Source organism: Passer domesticus, chromosome 8, assembly GCF_036417665.1.
Source record: "Passer domesticus isolate bPasDom1 chromosome 8, bPasDom1.hap1, whole genome shotgun sequence".
In the NCBI taxonomy this organism is placed as follows: domain Eukaryota; kingdom Metazoa; phylum Chordata; class Aves; order Passeriformes; family Passeridae; genus Passer; species Passer domesticus.
In genome coordinates, this window is record NC_087481.1 from 6,132,842 (window position 1) to 6,159,042 (window position 26,201).

A 26,201-nucleotide genomic window follows, 5' to 3' on the forward strand; every position below is an offset into this window, starting at 1 on the left:
AAGGCCCAAGCCCTGCATGCCAGGGAAAAACCCAGCCATGTGTGAGCAAAGGCCAGGTTTTCTCCCTTCCCCCTGCACTGTCCCCCACAATAACCGTGATCCCAAAGCAAACCAGGGCAGTGGAGCTGCCCAAGCCCTTCCTTGCCTGCACAGCAAAGCACCTGTGCGCAGATTCTGGAGTCCCACCTCTGCTCCCACCACAGGGGTTTGTTTGTGTCGGGCTGGCTGCCCCAGCCCCAGACCCAGCCCCAGCCTGGAGCACGGTGGGTGCTGGGGGCTGTTGGCAGGACCAGGAGCCCACTCCCATTTCATACCCACCCCAGCCCATGCCCCCAGCCCTGCCAAAAGCAGCTGGGCAGCCGACTGAAGGATCAGCTGCATCTGCCCCCGCAAAGGGGGGAACCTTTGCTTCCCAGCCAGGCTGGGCAATGCCCAAATCTGGGAGCATTTCCCCAGGTGTGGACTCATCTGCAAATTCCCTGTGGAGTTTGGCTTTGAAGAAGGTGCCACAATCAAAGTGCATCACCTTCAACTGCTGGTGGCCAGGTTGAGGAAGAGGTTGTCATCCTTCATGTCATCCTTCATGTCATCCTCGCTGTCTCCTGCAGCAGCAGCCCCACCCGGTACAGCTTCTCTGGGGGCTTCTTCTCCTTCCCTGGGGTGAGACCAGGCTGTCAGGGCTCTGCCCAGGGCCCCAGCTGTCAGGGAACCAGGACAAGCAAAACCTGCTTGGATGGCAGCCACCAGGGCTGGGCAGAGCAGCTCAGCTCCAGCACAAGGGCTGCATGTTCCCATCCCATGACCCTGGTGCAGTGACACGGGCTGGCTTTCTTTGCTTCTCATTGCCAAGGCATTTGTGCAGTTGTAACTTACCAGGGCCCTGCAGCACAGTGTGCCTGTGCCTCTCTCCCTTCTTCTAGGGCAGATGAATATCCTGCATCCAAGGATGACAGAACACCTCTTCTAATGAGGGTCTGGCCAAGGGGTGCATGGATAAACACCACCCAATCAGATTTTGGCACTCTGGGGAGAGAAACCAGAAACTGCCCGTCAGCTGGAGAAGGCTCCTGTCTGCTTTGCCCCACTATTCCCATGCCCAGGCCATGCTGGATGCGCTCAGAGCTGGGCCTGAACTTTCCCATCAATTCTTGGTTTTGGGGGAGAGCAGGACATGTGCCACCTCCTCAGCAGCTGCCAGAGCGGGATGCTCCCGAGCCCGCTGCTGTCTCCCAGCACTGGTATTCCCCCCGTGCCCAGAGAAGAGGATTCACCTGGAGAGAGCTGTTGTGGCAGCGAGAGCTGGCCCCAGCTGAAGTTCCAGCCCCTCCTGAAAGGCATCTTCCCGCAGACCATCTCGTGCAGCAGGATGCCCAGGGACCAGATGGTAGCTGGCTCGCCATGGTACCAGCCAAAGCGGGTCCATTCCGGGGGGCTGTATGATGGTGTTCCTGTGGAATACAGATGGAGTTCAGCAGGGGGATGCTGCTGCTCCCAGAGCCTGGCCCCAGCATCCCTGGGCAAGCGGGGGCTGCATCAGTGGCACACAGGGTGACCACTGTCCTCTCACCAGCATCTGGGACTGGTGTACAAACTTGGGATTGCAAAAGAAGCCACTGGTGTGGGAAGGGGACAGTGGAAGCCCTGGCTAGGCCTGACCATGACATGCAAAGGAAATACCCACTGCGTGCTGGGGAAAAACCATGCCCTCATTCTCCCTGCCCGCACTGCCCCAAATGTATTATAAAGGCAAGACAAACAGGGCAAGTGGAGCAGTCTAAGCCCTTCCTCTTTCCTGCACACAAACCGGCTGGGACACAGGTTCCAACCTCCCTCTCTGCTACCCTGACCCACGGCTGTTTTTGTCAGGCTGGCTGCCCCAGCCCAGCCCCAATCCTGGGCACAGTGGTGGGCAAAGGCTGCCAGCAGGGCTGGAAGATGGCTCCCCACCCAGCCCTGCTCTAAAGCAACTCAGCTGCAGATTCAGTCCCCTGAGTGGCAGCAAAATGGAGAATTCCCGCTGCCACACCCAGCTTGGGCTGTGAGATCTTGGGCCGTGAGATGCCAGGAGCAGGAGCACAGTCCTGTGTAGGCTCACCTGCAAAGTGAGTGTAGGCTGTCTCTTGCAGGTAGGTGCCACAGCCAAAGTCAATCAATTTGGCCTGCCCGGTGGCCAGGTCAACCAGGATGTTCTCTGGTTTGATATCGCGGTGCAGGACCCCGCAGCTGGTGCAGTGCCGCACGGCCTCCAGCACCTGGCGGAACAGCTGCCGTGCCACCTCCTCACGCAGGAACCCCCGTGCCCGAATGAAATGCAGGAGGTCCTGAGAGTGCTCTGGCCGCTCCAGCACCATCACAATGTCGCTGGGGAGCTCAAGCCATTCCAGCAGTTGGACCACACCGGAGAAGCCACTGGACACCTTGTCCAGCAGCACAACCTCCAGGGGTGCGCTGGTGCCGTCGGGCTGCGGGAGGAGCACGATGCCGTCAGTGGGGCTGATGCCGTGCCGGGCCTGGGCAACCCCTCAGCCAGCCCGGGATGCTCTGCGCCCTGTGCTGGCCCCAGGCCCGCTCCCCCTCGAGATGTCCTGGCGGCTCCCACCCTGCCGGGCCTCGGCTCATCCCCGCCCGGCACGGCCCAGCTTCTCCCACTGTCCCGGCTCACTCACCAGCTCGCTCCAACGCCAGATGCGGTTCCGTGGCACCTTTTTGATGGCCACCTGCAAGCCAAGGGGAGCAGCGGGCTCAGCTCAACGCCCGCCCTGCCCAGCCCCATCCTCTTCCTCCTGCGCCCCCTCCTCCTCCGCCCGCCGCCGGCCCCGCCGCTCACCGGGGTGCCGTCCGAGAGCCGCGTCCCCGACCAGACACTGCCGAATCCTCCACGTCCCAGCAGCGAGCCCAGCCAGTACCGCTCATGCAGGGCCTCCTGCGCCTTCCCTGCGGGCGGGACGCGGCTGTCAGCGCTCGGCCCGGGGCCAGCAACGGCCCCCGAGCGCCCCTCACCCGCCCCGGCCCGGCCATCCCCCGGCGTTCGCTCTTTGCAACGCGACACGGGAGCCGCGGGGCCGGGGGCCGCGCTGCCGAGCGGCGGAGCTCGGGCCGGGCAAGCCGCAGCGGAGGCGGCGGGAGCGGCGGGGCCGCGTGTGTCCTCCGCGGGCCCCGGGAGGAGCCGGGGCCGGGGCCGGGCTCGGGGTCGGGCTCGGGCTCGGGCTCGGGCTCGGGGTCGGGCTCGGGGTCGGGACTGGACCCTGCGTCGGGGCCGGGGCCGGGGCCGGGGTCGGTGCCGGGCCAGGCGGAGCCAAAAGCCGGCGATGCCGCCCCAGCCCCAGGCACTGAACCCCGCCCAGCAGCGCCACCGCCAGCACGGCCAGAGCCGGGCTGGGACCAGACCTCGGTGGGACGGCCGGGGGCGGGCACGGGGCAGCCCCGCCCGGGGCCGGGGGCGGGCCGGGGGCATGGCCCGGCCGGGCACGGGGAGAGGGAGGCGGGGAGAGGAGGGGAGACCGGGAAAGGGAGAGCGGGAGAGGTACGGGGCCGCGGGAGAGGGAGAGGAGAAGAGAATCTAAAGTTTCTTCTCTCGCTGTCTCGCTGCTGCTGCTGCCGCTGCTGCTGCCGCTGCTGCTGCAACTGAAGCTCCGGGGCCGTTTGTCCCCGTGTACGTTTGTCCGTTACCCGCTCGCCCCCGCCTCGAGCCCCACGTTCCCCGAGGGCAGCCCCTGAGCCTGTCCAAACATGGGAACTTTGCCGAGTTCAGCCAAGAGCCAGAGTCTGGACTCCTGCACAGTGGCTCAGGAATCCCCTCGGTCCCTGCTGTGCATTGTCCCTGCTGAGGGTCAAACACTCTCAGAGCGTGTTCCCTGAATGCAGAATTTGTACCTGACCCAAGCACTGCACTTACCTCTCCAGCACTGATTTCCAAGAAAAACAGGGGAAGCCAAACTGTGTGCAGGTCATGGTATCTTAAAATGTCTAAAACGTGCCAACTCATGGATCTTAGCGGTGAGATCTGTTTGGAATTAATGGGATGGACAACTAGTGCAAGATGGAAAAGGGGAGCATAAAAATAAATCCAGACAAACGTCTTGAATTGTTTCAATTGTCATTTAATATCTTAAAAGCTCTTTTAGTTTTTCCATAATCTTCTCCTCAGTCCTGTTTGCTTTTTCCAAGAACCTTGCCTGGAGAATGAGGTGCAGCTTCTGTCAAGGTTGCCACCAACTGCAGCTTTCCACACTGTGTGTGCAGCACAACTCTTGCAGCAAAGCAGGACAAATATTTGAAGAATTTTGCAGCTTGTTCTTTTCTTTTCCTTGTGGGCTGGACAGTTGTGCCATTGGTAAGGTTTTCATTGTTACTGTTCTACCCTAAGAAAACATGACAGGCTACCAAGAACTCCTGGGGAATGCAAGCCTGACTGAATGCAAAGAAAGAATCTCCAGAGCCTGCAGCCAGAAGTGGAGAGCTGTGTGATCATCATTCCAACACCCCCAAGGACATCTTGAAAGTGATCTAGAAGATGAAAATGGGCTGACAGAGGGAGTTTGTTTCTGTGCTCACTTCAGATTCTTCTACATCTGAAATCAAACCTACAGTCTCCATCTACATCAAGAGTACAATCAGTTCATGAAAAGCCCCAGAACAATCTGCACCTCTCAGGAGATGACTGAAAGAATCTGAAAAGGAAAAATGCAGGAGAAATGCATTTCTCAGCACTGCAGTATTTGCCTGCCTGAAACACTCCCCCATTTCCTCCCCATCCCTGGATCTGTTGGTGTCAGTTCTGTATTCAGTGGTGCCTCCAGCCCTGAATCCCCTCATCTACAGCCTGAGGAACCAGGAGCTCAAGGCTGCAGTGTGGAGACTGATGACTGGACATAGTAGGAAGCATTGAACTGGTTGCCAATTTCTGCAAATCACTTGTAATAAAATCATCTTTTATAGCTCTTTTGGTTTGGTTCATTGATTTCCCTGTAGTTTGGCTTTTTTAATATTCTCCCTAAAGCTAGATGATTGTTTCTGCCATTTCTGACTTTGTTTCTCTCCACCTTCCCTGTGGCCACAGACTGTGACAATGAGGAGCAGTGTTCCCAGTGACTTTAGAAGACCTAAAGGATCTCCCAGCAGAGTTTTCTGCAGAGATCCCACTATTCTTGCCATCTCTGGAGCAGCAGCAGCAATGTCTGTGTGCAGAGCTGGGGGCAGAGCAGTGCTGGCACAGCAGCTGTGCCCAGCAGCAGCAGCAGCACTTGGGGCTGCCAGTGCTGCTGCCGTGGCCCTGCCCCGCTGCCCTGGTGTTGCTGCAGGGCCTGAGTGCTCTCGGGGCCGGGCACAGTCCTGGGGGTGGCAGTGCCGGGGCTGCAGCAGGGACAGGCCATGGGCACTGCTGGGGCAGCGCTGACGCCTCAGGCCAGGCCCTGGGGGCTCCAGGCTCCTTGCCCAGGCTCTCTCAAGAACACGGCCAGGCCAATGCTCAGCACAGAAAAGCCCCAGGGTGAGCAGCCCCAGGCTGGCCGTGGGCAGGCTGGGGGCAAACAGCATGGCTGGGGCTCTGCAAGGGCCCTGGGGGAGACGGGAAGGAGCAGCAGAGCAGGGGCTGATCCATCCCCAGTGCGCTGTACTGCCCAGGGCAGCGTCCCAGAGCATCCTCATGGAGCTGCCAACAACATCCCCCCTCTGCAGCCCTGGCCTCTCCCCCAGCTCACACAGGTGCCGCATCCTTGCAGGCACAGCCACGGCAGCACTGGCTCAGGAGCCCCTGTTTGCATTGCACAGAGCAGGCAGGAGCACCCCCATGCTGCTGCTGTGGGGACATGAACCTGAGGGAGCACAAATGCCATCAGCCCCTGGGGCCAGCAAGGGCTGGGGGACACCAGGGAAACCACTCCGGTTTATTGTGACAAACATTTGAGATCACCAAGTCCAAACTGCACCCTGACACTACCTTGTCTACCCATAGCATCGTCCAGTTAACCACCGCTCCCTCATGTGCTTTCAACCAAACTTCTCCTCCAGACCCCTTTTTGGCCTTTTTGGCCTTCTCTGGACACGCTCCAGCCCCTCCATGTCCTTCCTAAATTGGGGACCCAGAACTGGACACACTCAAGGTGTGGCCTCACCAGTGCTGAGCACTGGAGAAGAATCACTGCCTTTCTCCTGCTGGCCACACCATTCCTGATCCTGGCTAGGAGCCATTGGCCTTCTTGGCCACCTGGGCACACTGCTGCCTCATGTCCAGCCTGCTGTCCATCTGTCCCTGCAGGTCCCTTTCTGCCTGGCTGCTCTCCAGCCACTCTGTCCCCAGCCTGTAGTGCTGCAGGGGTTGTTGTGGCCAAAGTACAGGACCCGGCACTGGGACTTGTTCAACCTCACCTTGCTGGATTTGGGCCCTGGATCCAGCCTGTCCAGCGCCCTCTGCAGAGCCCTCCTACCCTCCAGCACATCCACACTCACACCCAGCTTGGTGTCATCTGCAAATTTGCTGATGGTGCACTCAATCCCCTCACACAGATCATCAGTGCAGATACTGAAATCCACACTGGCTGGCTCTGATGCCTCAGCCATCCTGTGGGTGCCCTGCGATGGCTCTCAAGGTGATCTGTTCCATAACCTTGCCGGGCACCCAGGTCAGGCTGACAGGCCTGGAGTTCCCCAGATCCTCCTTCCAGCCCTTCTTGGGGATGGGCTCACACTGGCACCTCCAGTCCTCTGGGACCTCCCTGCTGATCCAGGACGGATGGTAAATGATGGAGAGCAGCTTGGGGAGATCATCCACCAGCTCCATCATCCCTCTAGGATGGATCCCCTCTGATCCCAGAGACACCTGTGAGCACCTGAGTGGCTCAGCAGGTCTCCAGCTGCTTCCTCCTGGATTCCAGGGGCTGTTCTGCTCCCTGTGCCCATCTACCAGCTCAGGAGAACACTTGTCCTGAGGATGGCCTGTCTTATTGTTGAAAACTGAGGCAAAGAAGGGGTGAAGTACCTCAGCCCATTCTTCATCTTTGGTAATCATATCCCTCACAGTAAGAAATGCAGGTTGTCCTTACCCCTCCTTTTGACATTAATGTACCTATAAAAACATAATAATTAACCTTCACAGAAGTATCCAAGTTAAGTCCTAACTGAGCTTTTACCTCTCTAATTTTCTTTCTGCATGACCTAACAACATCCTTAAACATTTCTTGATTTACCTGCCTCTATGTCCAAAGGTGCTGCACCCTCTTTTTAATCCCTAAAAATATCCTTTTTAATCCCTTTTTAATCCCCCTTTTCCTTGAAAAGCTCCATGCCCAGCCAGGCCAGTCATTTCCCCCTCTGGGTCATCTTTCTGCACAAAGGGGGCAGCCTTCTCTGGCCCCTTCAAGATTTCTTTTTTGAAGTGTTTCCATCCTTCCTGGAACTAGTTGTTTTTAAGGGTTGTTTTTTTAAAAAAATCAATACCTGATTTGGTACTCCCCAAATCTGCATCCTCAACAGGCCAAAGTCTGCCCTCAAAAGTCCAGTGTAGAAGATTTATTGATGCCCCTCCTTCTTTTACAGAATATTTAAAAAGTCAATAATTTCATTGTGACTGTGCCCTAAAGAGCCTCTGACCAGCACTTCTCCCACCAGCCCTTCTCTGTTCATGAACAGCAGGAGACAGCTTTCCTTGGGAGTGGGAATTGCAGGAAACCTCCCCAAAGTGCAGCTTGGAAGGTTCAGGCTGGAGCTGAGGAGAAAGCAAAGTCCCTGCCAGGGTGGAATTGTGGTGCTCGAGGTGTGGCAGCGTGAGGCTGGGCCATGGCCGGCTCTGTGTGCCAGGAGCCGGCAGCGCTGGGTGCAGGGAGCCCAGGGAGGGCACAGAAACGCTGGGTGAGAAATGCTGGGGCACAGCGAGAGGGGCGAGTGCAGCCGGCCAGGGCACAGGAGCAGCACGCACAGGGGGCACAGCCTGCAGGACAGATGGCCGAGGGCTGGGCAGGGCTGGCAGGGCCACAGGCACCCAGGCCTTTGTGCCCTGGGCTCGGGCAGCGCCTCTGGAGGCCCCACAGCAGGAACTTTCCTGGCAGGGGCTGCACTTTGGCTCTCCCTCGGCCTCCCTGGCCAGGCTGGCAGGGGCTGCAGGTTGATGGCATTTGTCCTTGCTGCCCCTCACATCCCCCTGCCCCACAGAGAGCCCCGAGCCACCCGTGAGGGACAGGCCCTGCTGGCCCAGGCTGGGCTCAGGGCTTGGCCTTTCTGCTTCCCCCAGCCAGCCCAGGCCTTGCTCAGCATTGCAGTTCCCTGCCCAGAGCCTTGGGCTCCCTGCACTCCTGGCCTCAAGGATCTGCTCTCAGCAGTCCCGGGGAGCCTTTGGCACTCCCTGCCCTCACTGGGGCCCAGCCATGCTCCAAGGCACTTGGAGTTTTGCTGCTGACTCCTTGAGCAGCTTCTTCATCCTTCTCTCAGTGCCTGAGGCTCCTGGACCCAGCCCCAAATCCACCATGGGGCTGATTAAAATACAGAAAGCCCTGGGGGGCTCTTTGTCTCCCTTCAATTGTCTTCAAGTCTCCAGGGCTTCTGCAGTGATTGGAGTTAAGGAGGGAGATTACAAAGTGCACCTCATGATTTTTGGTTTTTTAATCACATATGTGAGTTTGGTTTTTATTTTTCATTGCAGAGAACAGGTGATAGAACCATTCCCGAAGTGATCTTGATGCTGAATGTCTTTTTAGGAGGTCTGGGCATGGAGATGAATGAGCCCTTTTTGGGCTGACCCTTTTTGGACAACCTGCTCTTCACCCCCTACCTCACCATGTCTGTCATAACCCACCTGGGACTGACATCCCAAAATATCCAAAAATGTTGCTGTAATTTATTCTTTTATTTTATTCTGTAGCACATTATTTTGTGTGATTATTTAATTATGTATATATTTATTTTCATTTATAATATTAACAGTGGTTTTTCTTACCTAGTTTTTATATTTGCATAAAAAATCTGTACATTTTTATTAGCCAAGAACATTAATGTTCTTTGGTTCTCTGTAGCACATTCCCCTTCCTTAATTAATGAAGATCTATTGGCTATTTATTTCTTCCTCTTTATGGTAATTAGTAATATGTCCAGTCATTTTGTCATCATTTTTATCATCTTTCTCTCAGACAGGGGCATGGGAGAGCCTTTTGGTGTCCAGAGAGACATTTCTGGGGCACATTTGAGGCAGTTGTGGGTCTGGGGAGGGAATTTTGAAAGAACTTGAGGGTATGGACGACACTTAGGGGAGCCAGGTGGGCACTTGGAGGGCACTCAGGGATTCTGAGAGACATTTCTGGGTCCGGGGGAGCACTTGGGGGTCCAGGGCGGCCCTTGGAGGTCAGGGAGGGGAATTTGGGGCCCTTCGGGGTCTGGTCGAACCCTTGGGGGGCTCGAACGGGGCTCTCTGGGGCGCAGGGGGTGATGGGAGTTGTAGGCGCAGGTATAATACGGTTTAATGGGCCGCGGAGCATCACGGGAGTTGTAGGCGCAGCTGCAATGGCTTTTGGTGATGGCGGGGCATGACGGGAGATAAAGTCCCAGAAGTGGTGGGAACGTGGCGTTTGGGGGTCGGGAAGGCACTTGGTGGACATTTTTGCGTCCGAGCCACAAACTGAGGTCCTCGGGGGGAACGCAAACTGTTCGGGAGCATTTAGGGGGCGCTGGGAGAGGTCCAACCAGGCTGTTTAGATTGCATGGCACAGCATCAGTTTTAGGTGCGGGGCTGTGCTATGGGGGCTCTGGGGCCGCGGGGGATGAGAGGAGATGAATTCCCAGAAGTGGCTGTACCGGGCATCTGTGGGGCTGGGAGCACTCGGGGGATCCGGGGACTCTTTTGTGGGGTCCCGAATGGGCTCTGAGGGGCACTGAGGGATCCTGGAGGGTCGAGGGGACACTTATGGGACAGATGGGGGGTGGATGCCGGGGTGGGCTCTGTGGAGCGCGGGGCATGACGAGCGTTGCAGTCCCGGCTCCAGTGGGGCTCAATTGCGACTGGAGCATGACAGGAGTTGTAGGAAAAAACGAAAAGATGGCACTGACATCAGGCTCTGCCCTTGAGGCCCCGATCCCTTGGGCTGTTTGTGAGCGGTGATGGATGGGAGCTTTGGCAAATGGGAGACGGCAGAGGTGGGAACAGCCCATTCAATCCTTCCAGTCCCTCTCAGTGTTGCCCAGTTCATCCCCAGTACAACCAAGCACATCCACTATGCCCCTCCAGGCCCTCCCAGTAGAGACCATTTGTCCCAATACACATAAGTTCATTCCCAGTTGTTATGAATAGAAAATTGTATTTTTTTTAGTTTCAGAGTTAAAAAAAGCAAGTCAAACACATCAGACTTCTTTAGGTGTGCTGCCAAAGAAAAGCCCTTCAAATACCTGTTAATGGCCGGTGATTAACTGATTGTTTCCCTGATGCTGGCCACTTACCAAAAAAAAGACACCAGGACAGACCCCTCCGAGGTAAAGAAAATAGGAGTGACATCGGAGCCAGTATGCAAATAATAAATGCAGTGCACCTTGGGTTTTTACAGTTTTACAGTTTTTACAAGAAAAACCCCTAAAATCACGAGCCAACAAGTGACTTAAGTGACGTCTAAGGATGGGAGCATAGTCCCGCACCTGCTTGGACGTTTTTATTTCTCACCCTAACCTGAAAAGAAACTGATTAAAGAGACCCCCCGGGTTTTTAAACAAACAAAGGAAGGACTCAACGACTCTCCCATGAGGACAGAGTCCCCAGTTCTGTCTGCAGACCAGCGGACAAAGCTGCATCATCCCCCTCCTTCGTGCCACGCCTGGGAGCAGCGGCGGCGAGGGCGCAACCTGTTGATTTCTCCCCACCTGAGCTGATTCTTCTTAATAAAGGCATTAAAAAGGAGAAAGATCTCCTGCCCATTTATTTCACCAGTCCCTCTCAGTTCCTCCCAATGCCATCCACAGTATGCCCCAGTGTCTCCCAGTCTTCCCTGCAATGTCCCATGCCCCAGTGTCACTCCCAGTGTCACTCCCAGTATATCCCAGTATGTTCTAGCATGTCCCACTGTGTCTCAGTGTACCCCCACAGTCCATCCCAGTCCACCCAGATTCTCCCTCAGCATTCCTTGTGTTCCCAGGTTGTCCCAGTCCTCTGCAGTGTGAATCCCAGTATATCCCAGTGTCTCCTACAGTGTTCCCAGTGTTTCCCAGAATGTCCCAGTCCTCCCCAGTGTTTCCAAGCACAGTTTAATTTCTCAGGGTTGCCGTGGCAGCCAAACCCAGCAGTGGGGTCAGCGCAGTGTCCATGGCCACAGCCCCTTGCAGTGGCCCAGTGCAGCTTGAGCTGATGATCCACCCTCACAGCTGGCCCAGGGCAGCTCTGCAGTGGTTTTGGTGGCACCTTGGGCTGGCACACACCTGAGGAGTGTGTCTGTGTTCAGTGGGGAAACTCAGGAGTTTGAGATTGCTTCAAAAAATGCAAAAAGGGAAAACCCCTCTTAGGCTGAGTGCAGCCAGCTCTCCAAGCCCAGCAGGTCCCAGGTGAGTGAGGACAGACAGGATGGGGGTGGGGAACGTGGAGCAAGGTTGTCCACACTGGGTCAGAGCTCAAGGCACAGCTTCTCTGAGCAGACCAGAGCTCCTGAGGAGAGACCCTGGGTCAATATCAATCACAGAATGCTGCAAATGCCTCTGCTCTGAAGAGAAATGTAATAAAATAAACCCTTTAAAATAGGCATGTGTATGTCTTACAAGCTCTTTGAAATATTTCTCCATAATTGGACTTGGAAAACTTTAATGACTCTCTCAGGGCTTTGGTGTTGTTTACATCAGACTCAGTCCCTGAGAGAGCCTTCCAAAGACTTCTCCAGAACTCAAAGTTAAATTTAAACTCCAAAGTTTCTTGAAGTTTTAATGGGTCCCACTGAGGGACACGACTGAGAAAGTGTCCCCAGGTTCCAGATAGAGCAGAACACTGGAGGCAGTGATGACAGCTGGGGACAAACAAGGCAAAGGTGTCTCTGGTGCTGAATAAATCTGGATGTGTTTCAGGAATGCAAAGGGCCAAGGCCTGAGCTCCAGCCCCTGACAAGGCACATCCTGTCCCTCCCTCCTTGCTCAGGGCTCTGCCCGGGATGGGCACTGGGATGTGGGGATGTGCAATGCCAAGGGCAGAACCATGGGGTGGCCCCTGCCAGGCTGCTGAGCAGGGACAAGCAGCCACCCTGTGATGTCACACAGCCCCTCGGATGTCACACAGCCACCTGTGATCTCATACAGCGTCCTGTGATGTCACAGAGCACCCTATGATGTAACACAGCCACCTGTGATGTCACAGCCCACTCTGGGATGTCGTACAGCGCCCTTGTTTTGTCACAGAGCCAATTCTGGGATGTCACCCTGGAATGTCATGCAGCTGCATTGTGATATCCCAGAAGACTCTGTGATGTCAGAAAGTTGCTTTGTGATGTCACAGTCTGTTCTGTGATGTCACAGTCTTCTCTATGATGTTACACAGCCACCTATTGATGTCACAACCCACTCGCTGATGTCACAGAGCCACCAGCTGTTACGTCTGGATCTGCTCTATGGCCTCATACCCTACTCCATGATGTCACAGACAGCTCTGTAATGTCACAACCCCCTCAGTGATGTCACAAATCATGCTGACACTCTCTAATGTCACAGCACACACTTTGATGTCACAGCCTGCTCTATGATGCCATACAGCCATGCCATGATGTTACAGCCTGCTCTGTGTTGTCACACAGTCTCCTCTATGATGCTGTAGCTGCTCAGTGACCTCACACAACAAACTCTGTGATGTCATAGCCCAACCTGTGACCTCACACAGCCCACTCTGTGCTGTCACACAGCCCCTTGCTGACATCACAGCTGCTCTGTGCCTCTAGGACACAGCCACAGAGGTGCCGCTGTGACACAGCCCCCTCTGGGACATCCCCCAGCCCCTGCCAGTGCTGAGCCCCTGTCAGCTCTGGCTGTGTCCTGCTGGTGTCCCTGAGCTGCCCTGGCAGTGCCCCAGCCCTGCTGGGCTGTGCACAGGAGCTGCTCCTGGCCAGAGCTGTCTCTCTGCAGCGCTGCCCTTGCCAGGAGCTGCCTCTGGGCCAGGAGCCCGGCCCAGCTCAGCAGCACAGACACAGCACAAGGACTTTAATGACCCTCTGGGGCTTTGGTGCTCTTTGCATCAGACTCAGTCCCTCAGAGTATCCTCAAAGAACTTCTGAAGAACTCAAAATCAGATTCAAAGTCCAAACTTTATTTAACTTTAAATGGGTCCCAGTGAGGGACATAACTCATGTGAATGTCTCCAGGTTCCAGGTAGAGCAGAACACTGGAGGCAGTGATGAACTGATGACAGCTGGGGACAAACAAGGCAAAGGTGTCTCTGGTGCTGAGCAAACCTGGATGTGTTTCAGGAATGCAAAGGGCCAAGGCCTGAGCCCCAGCCCCTGGCCAGGCAGATCCCGTTCCTCCCTCCTTGCTCAGGGCTCTTCCCGGGATGGGCTCTGGGATGTGGGGATGTGCAATGCCAAGGGCAGCACCATGGGGCGGCCCCTGCCAGGCTGCTGAGCAGGGACAAGGAGGCAATGAGGCTCCAGGCCTGCAAGGGTCACTTGTCGCCTGCTCCTGGCTCAGGCCCAGGGCCAGCAGCCATGGCCAAAGTGCTGCCCAAGTTGGCTCTGTCAGGGCCTTGCAGCTGCTGCCCATCCCTGTGCCCTGTGCAGCCCAGGCTGTCCTACGGTGTCCCTGCCCTGCGCCTCTGTCCCTGCAGGCTGTCGTCATCCCCCGGCTGCCCCACCTGGCTGGCCCCTTCCTTTGCTGACAGCTCTGCCTCCTGGCTGCCTCTGCCTGCCCACACAAAGCCTTGGGCTGCTCCAGGATCCTTCTGCATCCTGCCTTGGGGGAGGAAATTCCTTTCTCTTCATGTCTGGTCCTCCCCAGCTGCCCTTGTGTTGTGTTCCACTGCAGTAAGCAGCAAAACGACTCCCCCAGACCCTCGAGTCTCAGACCTCAGGCAGGCATCGATGACCAACAGGGAAAGGAAGGCAACAGGATGGGTCTTGGTTTAGCAAAGCCCAGGATCCTTTATTGTGCCAGGTACCAAGACAAGAAATTAAGGGGGAGAGGGGGTGGTGGCTTGTCATTGATTTTATATGACAGGGTAGGGGTGGAGTTTAGGGTCGGGGTCCAATCGCAGAAGGAGCAGGGCACTGCAAAGGAGTGGATCGGGGAGGACAACCAATGGAAATATGTGTGGCGGGGACTTTGCAGTAGAATTTGGACCAATGAGGTTACAGAAAAGGAAAAATGTTCTGTGGCCACTCCTTATTTGACCAGATGGGGTGGAGTGTCTTTTCCTGGGTTTGCAGAGGCGTGCCCCACAGGGTGGAGGGGCGGAATCCTCTTTAAATCACGCCCCTCACCCGATGCTGTCTGTCGGGGTCGAATGCCTGCTTCCTGGGGCCGGGGAACTCCACACCCTTGGTGCCATTATTTCTTTCTCTGGGTATTTTATACAATGAAGAAAAACGCCATCCTCTCTGAAACCACCCTTCAATCCCTCTCGGGCTGCTCGTGTTCTGTCCTCAGTCTCCACACCACTGAGCCAAGAGCCACCACCTTCTACCTGCTGGTTATGTGATAAGGCGTCCAAACCCCATCTTGAGAGACTTTTTGGTTACTTTCCAAGGTCTGTGAAAATGGAAAAATACTGGTCAACATTATTTTGTCCCACATCTTGCAGTAAAAGGACAGGAGTCAATATCGCTCAACTGAATGAGGGTGGATTTACATTTGTTAGAAGGAGAAATATTTTACAATGATGAGAGTGGCACAAAACTGCAACTGTTTTTCCAGAGAACTGGATTCCCCATCACAGGAATCACAGGAATTGTCCAAGAGCAGGAGCTTTGTGCAACCTGACCCAGCGAAACTCTCTCTTCCCCAAGGATGGAATTCCTGTTGTGTGGGTTCTCTGATGTGCTGGGTGCCCTCACAACACTTCTGGCCAGAATGTCTGCTGAGGGCAGCCAGGCTGCTGCAGGAGCAGTGACCTCACAGCCATCACCATGGCAGCCCTGTCCCCTGGGCCTGGCTCTCCCCTTTCCTCTGCCCCTGCCTTGTCTCTGCTGCCATGAAGAGTTTTCTCATTCATATCTTGTGCCCAAGGTGCTGGGGCCAATGGCTTCCCAGGCAGGCTCCTGGAGCAGAAGTGGCTTTTCAGAGCCCAGGCAGAAATGAGCCCTGAGGCAGCAGCTCTGCAGTGCTGGCCACCAGGCCGGGCTGCCAAGGGAGGCTTCTGGCCATGGCCTGCAAGCAGCTGCTGCTGCCAAGGTGCCTTTGGTGCCTCAGGCTCTGCCTGGCACAGCTCCCAGCATGGCACTCTGCCCTTGTGCCCGAGCCCTTCCCTGTGCTGGGGCTGGCCTGGGGCTTTTCCTGCAGCGGGACCTGCCCTGCTCCTGGCACAGGAAAGGCAGTTCCTGCTGGAGCAGGAGGCTCTGCCTGCAATGGGCTCCAACAACTCCAGCAAGGCCCTGTAGACTTCAAAATTGCTTCCTGGAGCACTATATTCAAATAATTGTTATATTTCCCGTATTGTGGAGTAAATAACTGTTTTTTTAAAAATTTACTCTGTGGTGTAAATAAGGCATGTTATCTAATCATGATCAGAATCAATCAGAGCTGTATTTATATAAATATATCTGGTATTCCATTGTTAATCCTGTGGGACAAATTGAATTAAGGTTCAATACTACCTGTCCAATCTTTTACACCTTTGACAAAGTCTGGGCCTGGGATTCGATCCAGCCGCTCCCAGTCTCCTCTTTCAGAAGGAATTTTAGAAGTCTAGGGGTCCTGCAGGGGTTTGAGGATCCATGGTGGGTGTTGGGTGTCATTTCTCCACCTCATGACTCAGCAGGAGTTTCTCCAATAAAGAAATAAAGCTTTTGCCTGAAGCTCCCACTGTGCCCATGACAGGAACACCTGTGAGTGTCTGGGACATCCCGGCTCTTTGGCAGCCTGGGGACTCCGGGGATGTCACCGTGAAGCCCTCGTGAGTGCCTGTGACAGATCGGTGCCTTTGCAGCCCAAGGTGCTCTGGGATGTCACCATGGAATGGCTGTGACTGCCTCTGACCACACTGCTCTTTACCATCCCCAGAAACCCCTGGGAGGTGTCCATGGAGCCCTTGTCTCTGGCTTTGACATTCCAGCACTTGAACAGCCTGGAGACTCTTGGAATGTCCCCATGGAATCCTTCTGAGAGCCTGTGACAAATCTGATCCTTAGCAGGCAACCATCACCAGGACCCTGTTGCTATGGGTCATGGGATCCCAGATCCACAGAATTGGCTGAGCTGGGAGGGACCCATCAGGATCCTGGAGTCCAACTGCTGGCCCTGCACAGGACACCCCAACAATGCCAGCCTGAGCCTGGCAGCGCTGTCCAAACGCTGCTGGAGCTCAGAGAGCCCTGGAGCTGGGAGCCTTCCCTGGGGAGCCTGGGCAGTGCCCCAGCAGCCTCTGGGGAAAAACCTTTTCCTGAGATCCAACCTGAGCCTGCCCTGACTCAGCTGCAGCCGTTCCCTCCAGTCCTGTCCCTGGGCACCAGAGGGAAGAGGTTCCCACAGCCCCAGCCAGGGACCTGCTCCCAAGGCTGCTGCCATGGCCACCAGGGCTGGAACCAGCTGGGATGTTTGGTTTCCATGGGCCAGGGTTTAGGAATGGGATTCCTCAATTTCCTGCTCCCGCTAAAACCACGCTGCTGCTCGCTGCCCTCCCACCTCCCATGGAAAGCACAAAAGGCAAAGATCCTGGGCTGGGATAAGAGCAATTTATTGGGAACAGCAACGAGATAAAGAACAAACAGGAACAGAAACAATATTGACAACAGAAGGGTTTTTAAAAAGGGAAAACTACAACACAACGGTATATTCCCTGCCATAATTTTCTCCTGCCTGGGAAGGACACCCTTCTCCTCAGGGAGAGATAGAGAGAGAGAGTTCCTTTCCTGCCCCTGGCAATGACCTGAGGTCAGAGTGAATGTAATGACACAGCCCTGGCCAGACCCTCATGTTCTTCAGGCTCACATCATGTCATTGGCAGGGGCAGGAAAACGAACAGGTGTCTTCCCAGCATGGATCACAGTGAACACGTATCACCAGGGCCCTTCCAAACATGGTTCTCCCATGGGGGATGAAGTTGGAGCAGTGCACAAAGCTCTTCCTGCAGTTGCAGCATTTGCATGTCTTCCCTTACTGGTGACTGTGTTGGTGTCTGCTCAAATGAGAGCTCTGTCTGAAGCTCTTCCCACCCTGGGGACACTTGTAGGGCCTCTCCCCAGTGTGGATGCGCCGGTGTCTGATGAGATTGGAGTTGCGGTTGAAGCCCTTCCTGCAGTCAGAGCAGCGGAAGGGCCTCTCATCTGTGTGAATCCGCTCATGCCGGAGGAGATTGGAGCTGGTCTGAAACCTCTTCTGACACTGGGGACACTCATAGGGCCTCTCCCCAGTGTGGATGCGTTGGTGCCTGACGAGTTTTGAGCTGCAGCTGAAGCCCTTCCCACACTCCCCACACTCGTAGGGCCATTCCCCAGTGTGGATCATCTGGTGGCGGATCAGGGTGCTGCTCTGCCTGAAGCTCTTCCCACACTCCAAGCACTTGTAGGGCTTCTCCCCATCATGAAGCTGCTCATGGACCACCAGCTCTGATCCCTGGCTGAAGCTCTGTCCACCTTCCTGGCACAGGGTGGGTCTTTCCTCCTCAGAGCACCCTGGGCTGGGTTTGCAGGCCCTCATCCTGTGGGATCTCTTGGGCTTTACCTCCCCGTTCGATTCCTGTGCCATGGAGTCCTTCAAAATAGCTTCTTCCATGAGGTTCTGTTGTGAAGATTTGTCCTCTCTGGTCTCCATCCTCATCTTCTTCTCTGGGGAAGGTAGGACAAGGAGAGGATGTAATTTGCCTCCATGCCAAAGGGAAAGGGAACGAGATAACCCCAGTGCATCCCCAGCAGGATGGCCAAGGCAGAGGGGCTGTCCTGCAGTTACGGGCCATGCTGAGCTGGGAGATGGAGCAGGAGAGAAGGGGAAAGGGACACTGACTTCCCCCTCACCTGCCTGCGTTTCTCAGGGCATCTTTCTCTTCCCTGCAGCCTTCTCCACTGGGCCAAGGTTTGGGAATGGGAAATCCTGGTTTCGGGAAACACAAGGGATGAGCACAGTGAGTCTGAAGGTCCTCTGCCCAAGTCCATCTCCAGAAGTCACCTGGTGTCCATAAAAACCTTCAAAAAGCAAAAGTGAATGAAAAAAGGCACCAGGAGTGTCCCATTTCCAGTCTCATCCCTCTGGGGCTCTGGTGGTGCCCCCTTTCATGGCTGCTGAGGATCCCTGGCCTCCCCAGGGATGAGAAGGTCGGAGAGCCTCCCCAGGCCTGAGCACCTTCAGCGGTGAGAGGGACACAGAGCCCCTGGTTCCCAGCCCTGCACAAGCATTTCTCGAGGCCAGGGGGATGGAGACTCCCTCGAGCATCCTGCAGGACGAGGGGACGAGACTGCCCTGAGCATCCCCTTGACATGAGGGTGAGAGGGAGGGAAACCCCCCAGGCATTCCCTGGGGTGAGAATGATGGAGACGCCCTGGGGAATGGCCTGGGGTGACAGGGACAGGGACGCCCCCCTGGGGGACAGGGACACCCCCTCAAGAATGGCCTGGGGTGAGAGGGACAACGCCCCCCAAGCCCTTCCCAAGCATCCCCCAGGGCGAGAGGCGCAAAGACCCCTCCAGCATCCCCTGGGGACTGGACAAAATAAACTTGGCAGGAATTAAATTTAATACTGTATAAATCAGTTTTATGAAGATTTGATTTTGTCAGAAGTCACATGTGAGGAAAACACAAATAAATCCCAAACATTAATAAATGAATAATAGAAGCAATTCTGTGGCAACTCCAAGTTTCACGGTTCCTGCACAGCTCCAGCTCAGCTGCTGGAAGGTTCTGATTAAAAAAAAAAAAAAAAAGAAATGGAAGTGAAAATTTCACCCAGTAGAGATTATAGAAAGGAAGGAAAAATCTGTATAGCTGTGACAAAGGTGACAGGGACAATAATTGTTCTCACATATGGAAAAGTCCCCAAGCCTCAGAATGGTGGAGTTATTCGGGAATTTAGCTACTTGAGGTGGGCTTCTTCTAGGACTTTTAGCAGCCTTGTTCTCCTAACCTTGGGGTGAATGAACCTTATCAGTCTCCCTGGTAACATTTGCAACCTTTCCTCTGGTGATTTAACAAACATTTAATGGAAGGATAACAAAGTATTTTCTTTACACTGGCCACCCACAACAGCCATTTTCCTCATCAGTTCTCCCCCAAGCCACTCAGAGGAATCTGCATTCAAGTTTCCAAGAGTTCCTCTGGAAAGAAAGAGCCCTCCTCCCACAGAGGAGGGAACCATGCTGTTGTCTTGGTCAAAGAACAGTGCCTGAACTCACTGTGCCAAAATATTGTACACAATCTGGTTAAGAAAATTGTTAGAGATGCCTCTGCCCCAATTAAGGTGGTAAGGAGACCAAATGCAAAGTGGATTTTATTGAACAGTCAATGTGAGGTAGAGAGAGATAGAATAAAAGAGAAAAAAGGGGGAGGGCAAGAGAGTGACAGGGACAGAGACCTCCCCTGGGGCAGGGCAAGTGTGACATTGTCCCCCATGTGTGGCCTTCCCAGGGTGGGGGTTTTACACCTGAGCCAGTTAGGGTAGGGGGGGTGGTGTTCACCCCCACAGCAGGGATTACCCCACTGTTTCAGGTTGCAGTCCAAGATGTAACCAAATGCATGTTTTCCATCTTCACCTTTAGAAACTGTTCTAAACAGGTGGGGCAGTGTTCTTTATCTCTTCCATGACTCAGCCCTGATTACGCCCTCCAGGGGCTCTCTTCTGTGAATGGGCCATTGAGTGTCCCTGCAGGACTGGTAAAATGACATCATCCCATTGTGGGATGCTCCGCCCAGGGGGAGGAGCCAAGCATTCCTACCTGGATATAAGCTGAGGCTTCTGGCACCAGGAGCACCTTGGCTACTGGATTCCCAGAGGACAAGAGCTCCATAAGCACCACTGGACTTCAGACGAGGACCAGACCCTTCCACAGGATCACTGCTTTGACAGAATCACGATCATCACTGCAACAGGACTGCAGTCACCATTTAATGGGACTGCTACCACCACCCTGACCAACAGGGTGTCAGGTCATATCCTGACTCTTTCCATTTAAGGCAGTGTTTCTGTATCATTGCCTTGATCTTAATTTTCTTATTAAATTGTAATTCTGGCTTAGACTCTCCCCCTGGTTTGCCCTCAAACCAGTACAAAACTCAATGCATTAATCTCTTGTTTTCCTCCCAAAACAGAATTTCCCATCCCCAAACCACTGCCAGATGGAGGAGAAGGCTGCGAGGAAGAGGAAGATGTCCCGGGACCACCAGGTAGGTGAGGAGGAAGTCACAGCTCATTTCCCTCTCTTTCCTGCTCCATCTCCCTGCACAGCATAGCCCAAGGCTGCAGGACAACCCTGCCTTCAACGCCGTCCTGCCAGGGATGCACGGGGAGGATCTCCTTCCCCTTCCCTCTGGCACGGAGGCAAATCCCATCCTCTCCTTGCCCTGCCTTCCCCAGACAAGGAGCTGAGGATGGAGACCAGCGACGACAAATCTCCAGAGCAGAACCTTGTGGAAGAGGCTGTTTTGAGTGGCTCCATGGCACAGGAATCCAGTGGGGAAGAAAATTCCCTGAGATACTGCAGGAGGAGGGGCTCCAAATCCAGCCCAGGTGAGGAGGAAAGACCCACCCTGTGCCAGGAAGGTGGACAGAGCTTCAGCCAGGGATCAGAGCTGGTGATCCATGAGCAGCTTCATGATGGGGAGAAGCCCTACAAGTGCTTGGAGTGTGGGAAGAGCTTCAGGTGGAGCAGCACCCTGATCCGCCACCAGATGATCCACACTGGGGAATGGCCCTACGAGTGTGGAGAGTGTGGGAAGGGCTTCAGCTACAGATCCACCCTTGTGACCCACCAACGCATCCACACCGGGGAGAGGCTCTATGAATGTCCTGAGTGTCAGAAGAGGTTTCAGACCCGCTACAATCTCCTCAGGCACCAAAGGATTCACACCGATGAGAGGCCCTTCCGCTGCCCCGACTGCGGGAAGGGCTTCAAGCAGAATTCCCACCTCGTCACCCACCGGCGCATCCACACTGATGAGAGGTCCTTCCTCTGCCCTGACTGCGGGAAGGGCTTCAAGCGCAATTCTCAACTCATCACCCACCAGCGCATCCACACTGGGGAGAGGCCCTACGAGTGTCTCCAGTGTGGGAAGAGCTTCACCCACAGTTCTAACTTAACCAGACACCACCAGAGGCACCAGTAGGGGAAGCCCTGCAAATTCCCCAACTGCAGGGAGAGCTTCATGCACTGCCTGCAGCTTCATCCCCCCTTGGATGACCCATGCTGGTCAGAGTCCTGGTGATCCATGTTCCCAGTGATCCATACTGGGAAGACACCTGTCCCTTCTTCTGCCCCTGCCGATGGCATGATGTGGGATTGATGAACATGAGGGTTTGGCCATGGCTGTGTCGTTACATTCACTCCCCCCTCAGATCATTGCCATGGGCAAGAAAGGGAATCTCTCTATCTTCCTACGAGGAGAAGAGTGTTCTTTCTTGGCAGGAGGAAATTGTGTCTGGGAAGAGACAGCTGAGTTGTAGTTTTCCATTTTTCTTATCCCTTTTGTTATCAATATTGTTGCTGTTCCTGTTTGTTCCTGATCTTGTTGCTGTTCCCAATAAATTGTTCCTATCCTAGCCCAGGATCTTTGCCTTTTGTGCTTTCCATGGGAGGCAGGAGGCTACCAATCTGCAGCACGGTTTTAGCGGGACCAGGAAATTGGGGAATCCCATTCCTGAACCCCACCCTGTGAAAGCCAAGCATCCCAGCTGGTCCCAGCCCTGGTTGCCATGCTAAGGATCAGATTTGTCACAGGCCCTCAGAGGGGTTCCATGGGGAATTTCCAAGAGTCTCTAGGCTGTTCAAGAGCTGGAATATCACAGGCAGAGACAGGGACTCCATGGACACCTCCCAGGGGTTTCTGGGGATGGTAAAGAGCCCTGTGCTCAGAGGCAGTCACAGACATTCCATGGTGACATCCCAGGGCACCTTGGGCTGCAAAGGCACCGATCTGTCACAGGCACTCACGGGGGCTCCACGGTGACATCCCAGGAGTCCCCAGGCTGCCAAAGAGCCGGGATGTCCCAGACACTCACAGGTGTTCCTGTCATGGGCACAGTGGGAGCTTCAGGCAAAAGCTTTATTTCTTTATTGGAGAAACCCCTGATGAGTCATGAGATGGAGAAATGACACCCAACAGACACCATGGATCCTCAAACCCCTGCAGGACCCCTAGACTTCCAAAATTTATTTTATTAGAGGAGAGTGGGAGTGGCTGGATCCAATCCCAGCCCCAGACTTTGTCAAAGGTGTAAAAGATTAGACAGGTAGAATTGAACCTTAATGCAATTTGTCCCACAGGATTATCGATGGAATACTAGATAAATTTATATAAATACAGCTCTGATTGATTCTGATCATGATTAGACAGAATGGTTTGTTTACACCACAGATTAAATTTTAAAAAAGAGTTATTTACTCCACAGTATAGGAGCTATAACAATTATTAGCATATAGTGATCTAGGAAGCAATTTTGATGTCAACAGGGCCTTGCTGGAGTTGTTGGAGCCCATTGCAGGCAGAGCCTCCTGCTCCAGCAGGAACTGCCTTTCCTGTGCCATCAGCAGGGCAGGTCCCGCTGCAGGAAAAGCCCCAGGCCAGCCCCAGCACAGGGAAGGGCTCGGGCACAAGGGCAGAGTGCCGTGCTGGGAGCTGTGCCAGGCAGAGCCTGAGGCACCAAAGGCACCTTGGCAGCAGCAGCTGCTTGCAGGCCATGGCCAGAAGCCTCCCTTGGCAGCCCGGCCTGGTGGCCAGCACTGCAGAGCTGCTGCCTCAGGGCTCATTTCTGGCCGGGCTCTGAAAAGCCACTTCTGCTCCAGGAGCCTGCCTGGGAAGCCATTGGCCCCAGCACCTTGGGGACAAGATATGAATGACAAAACTCTTCATGCCAGCAGAGACAAGGCAGGGGCAGAGGAAAGGGGAGAGCCAGGCCCAGGGGACAGGGCTGCCATGGTGATGGCTGTGAGGTCACTGCCCCTGCAGCAGCCTGGCTGCCCTCAGCAGACATTCTGGCCAGAAGCGTTGTGAGGGCACCCAGCACAGCAGAGAACCCCCATGACAGCAATTCTGTCCTTGGGGATGAGAGGGTTTCACTGGATCAGGTTGCACAAAGCTCCTGCTCTTGGACAATTCCTGGGATGGGGAATGCAGTTCTCTGGAAAAACAGTTGCAGTTTTGTGCCACTCTCATCATTGTAAAATATTTCCTCGTTTTAACAAATGTAAATCCACCCTCATTCAGTTGAGTGATATTGACTCCTGTTCTGTTACTGCAAGATGTGGGACAAAATAATGTTGACCACTATTTTTCCATTTTCACAGACCTTGAAAAGTAACCAAAAATCTCCCAAGATGGGGTTTGGATGCCTCATCACATAACCAGCAGGTAGAATGTGGTGGCTCTGGGCTCAGTGGAGTGGAGACTGAGGACAGAACAGGAGCAGCCTGAGAGGGATTAAAGGGTGGTTTCAGAGAGGCTGGAGTTTTTCTTCATTGTATAAAACACCAAGAGAAAGAAATAATGGCACCAAGGGTGTGGAGTTCCCCTGCCCCAGGAAGTAGGGATTCTAGCCAGACAGACAGCATCAAGTGAGGAGTGTGATTTAAAGAGGATTCCGCCCCTCCACCCTGTCGGGCATGCCCCTGCAAGCCCAGGAAAAGACACTCCACCCCATCTGGTCAAATAAGGAGTGGCCACAGAACATTTTTCCTTTTCTGTAACCTCATTGGTCCAAATTCTACTGCAGAGTCCCCGCCATCGATTTTTCCATTGGTTGTCCTTCTGGATCCACTCCTTTGCAGTGCCCTGCTCCTTCTGCTATTGGACCCCGACCCTAAACTCCACCCCTACCCTGTCATATAAAATCAATGACAAGCCACCACCCCCTCTCCCCCTTAATTTCTTGTCTTGGTACCTGGCACAATAAAGGATCCTGGGCTTTGCTAAACCAAGACCCATCCTGTTGCCTTCCTTTCCCTGTTGGTCATCGATGCCTGCCTGAGGTCTGAGACTCGAGGGTCTGGGGGAGTCGTTTTGCTGCTTACTGCAGTGGAACACAACACAAGGGCAGCTGGGGAGGACCAGACATGAAGAGAAAGGAATTTCCTCCCCCAGGGCAGGGCTGTGGTGCAGAAGGAGCCTGGAGCAGCCCAAGGCTTTGTGTGGGCAGGCAGAGGCAGCCAGGAGGCAGAGCTGTCAGCAAAGGAAGGGGCCAGCCAGGTGGGGCAGCCGGGGGATGACGACAGCCTGCAGGGACAGAGGCGCAGGGCAGGGACACCGTAGGACAGCCTGGGCTGCACAGGGCACAGGGATGGGCAGCAGCTGCAAGGCCCTGACAGAGCCAACTTGGGCAGCACTTTGGCCATGGCTGCTGGCCCTGGACCTGAGCCAGGAGCAGGAGATAAGTGACCCTTGCAGGCCTGGAGCCTCATTGCCTCCTTGTCCCTGCTCAGCAGCCTGGCAGGGGCTGCCCCATGGTGCTGCCCTTGGCATTGCACATCCCCACATGCCAGTGCCCATCCCGGGAAGAGCCCTGAGCAAGGAGGGAGGGACAGGATCTGCCTGGCCAGGGGCTGGGGCTCAGGCCTTGGCCCTTTGCATTCCTGAAACACATCCAGGTTTGCTCAGCACCAGAGACACCTTTCCCTTGCTTGTTTCCACCTGTGATCACTGCCTCCAGTGTTCTGCTCTACCTGGAACCTGGGAACACATTCACATGAGTTGTGTCCCTCCTTGGGACCCATTAGAAGTTAATAAAAGTTTGAAGTTTGAATCTGATTTGGAGTTCTTGAGAAGTTGTTTGAGGATACTCTGAGGGACTGAGTCTGATGCAAGGAGCACCAAAGCCCCAGAGGGTCATTAAAGTCCTGCTGCTGTGTCTGTGCTGCTGAGCTGGGCCGGGCTCCTGGCCCAGAGGCAGCTCCTGGCAAGGGCAGCGCTGCAGAGAGACAGCTCTGGCCAGGAGCAGCTCCTGTGCACAGCCCAGCAGGGCTGGGGCACTGCCAGGGCAGCTCAGGGACACCAGCAGGGCACAGCCAGAGCTGACAGGGGCTCAGCACTGGCAGGGGCTGGGGGATGTCCCAGAGGGGGCTGTGTCACAGCGGCACTCTGTGGCTGAGTCATGGAGGCACAGGGCAGCTGTGATGTCAGCAAGGGGCTGTGTGACAGCACAGAGTGGGCTGTGTGAGCTCACAGACTGGGCTGTGACATCACAGAGTTTGTTGTGTGAGGTCATAGAGGGGATTCTGTGACATCGCAGAGCAGGCTGTGACTTCATGGCATGGCTGTATGACATCATAGGGCAGGCTGTGAGGTCAAAGTGTGTGCTGTAGCATTTAAGAGTGCCAGTATGACATCACAGAGAGGGTTTTGTGACATCACTGAAGGAGTTGTGAAATCACATAGCTGTCTGTGATATCATGGAGTAGAGTATGAGGCCATAGAGCAGATCCTGCCATCATAGAGGGTGGCTCTGTGGCATCAGAGAGTGGGTTGTGACATTCTAGGTGACTGTGTAACATCATAGAGCAGGCTGTGACATCACATGGTGACATTGTGACATCGCAGACTCTTCTGTGACATCTCAGTGCAGCTGCATGACATCCCAGGGTGACATCCCAGAGTTGGCTCTGTGACACCAAAAGGGTGCTGTATGACATCATAGGGGGCTCTGTGACATCACATGATGCTGTGTGACATCACAGGCTGACTGTGTGACTTCATAGGGGGCTCTGACATCACAGGGGCTGTGTGATGTCACTGGGGAGGTCACTCTGCCCCAGCTCCCCTCACAGTTCCCCCAGAGCAGTCCAACGCTGCTCGTGCACAGCAGGGTCCCCTGTCCCCCCGGGTCCCCCCGCTCCCGGTGCTGCAGCCTCCCCCAGAGGATGTTCCACGAGATCGACCCCAGAGCCTGACACGGGGACGGGGGGCCGGGGCCTTGGGGGGTGGGA

General features: G+C 54.9%; 2 protein-coding genes across 2 annotated transcripts in view; both read right to left on the reverse strand.

Moving 5' to 3' along the window:
- Positions 1 to 26,201, reverse strand: part of LOC135306203 (zinc finger protein 850-like) — a 375,138-nt gene that overhangs the window by 250,928 nt on the left and 98,009 nt on the right. The window contains 1 exon segment of the mRNA XM_064429797.1: positions 17,214 to 17,717. Within this exon segment, the coding sequence (XP_064285867.1) occupies positions 17,214 to 17,717 (504 nt within the window).
- LOC135305968 (serine/threonine-protein kinase pim-1-like) lies at positions 1,336 to 3,731 on the reverse strand (the record flags this gene model as incomplete). The annotated part of the gene is made up of 5 exons (XM_064429545.1): positions 3,670 to 3,731; positions 2,828 to 3,074; positions 2,667 to 2,717; positions 2,096 to 2,462; positions 1,336 to 1,448 (listed from the first exon to the last, which is right to left on the reverse strand). Coding segments are annotated over exons 1-5 (840 nt in total), but the record flags the coding sequence as incomplete, so codon positions are not given.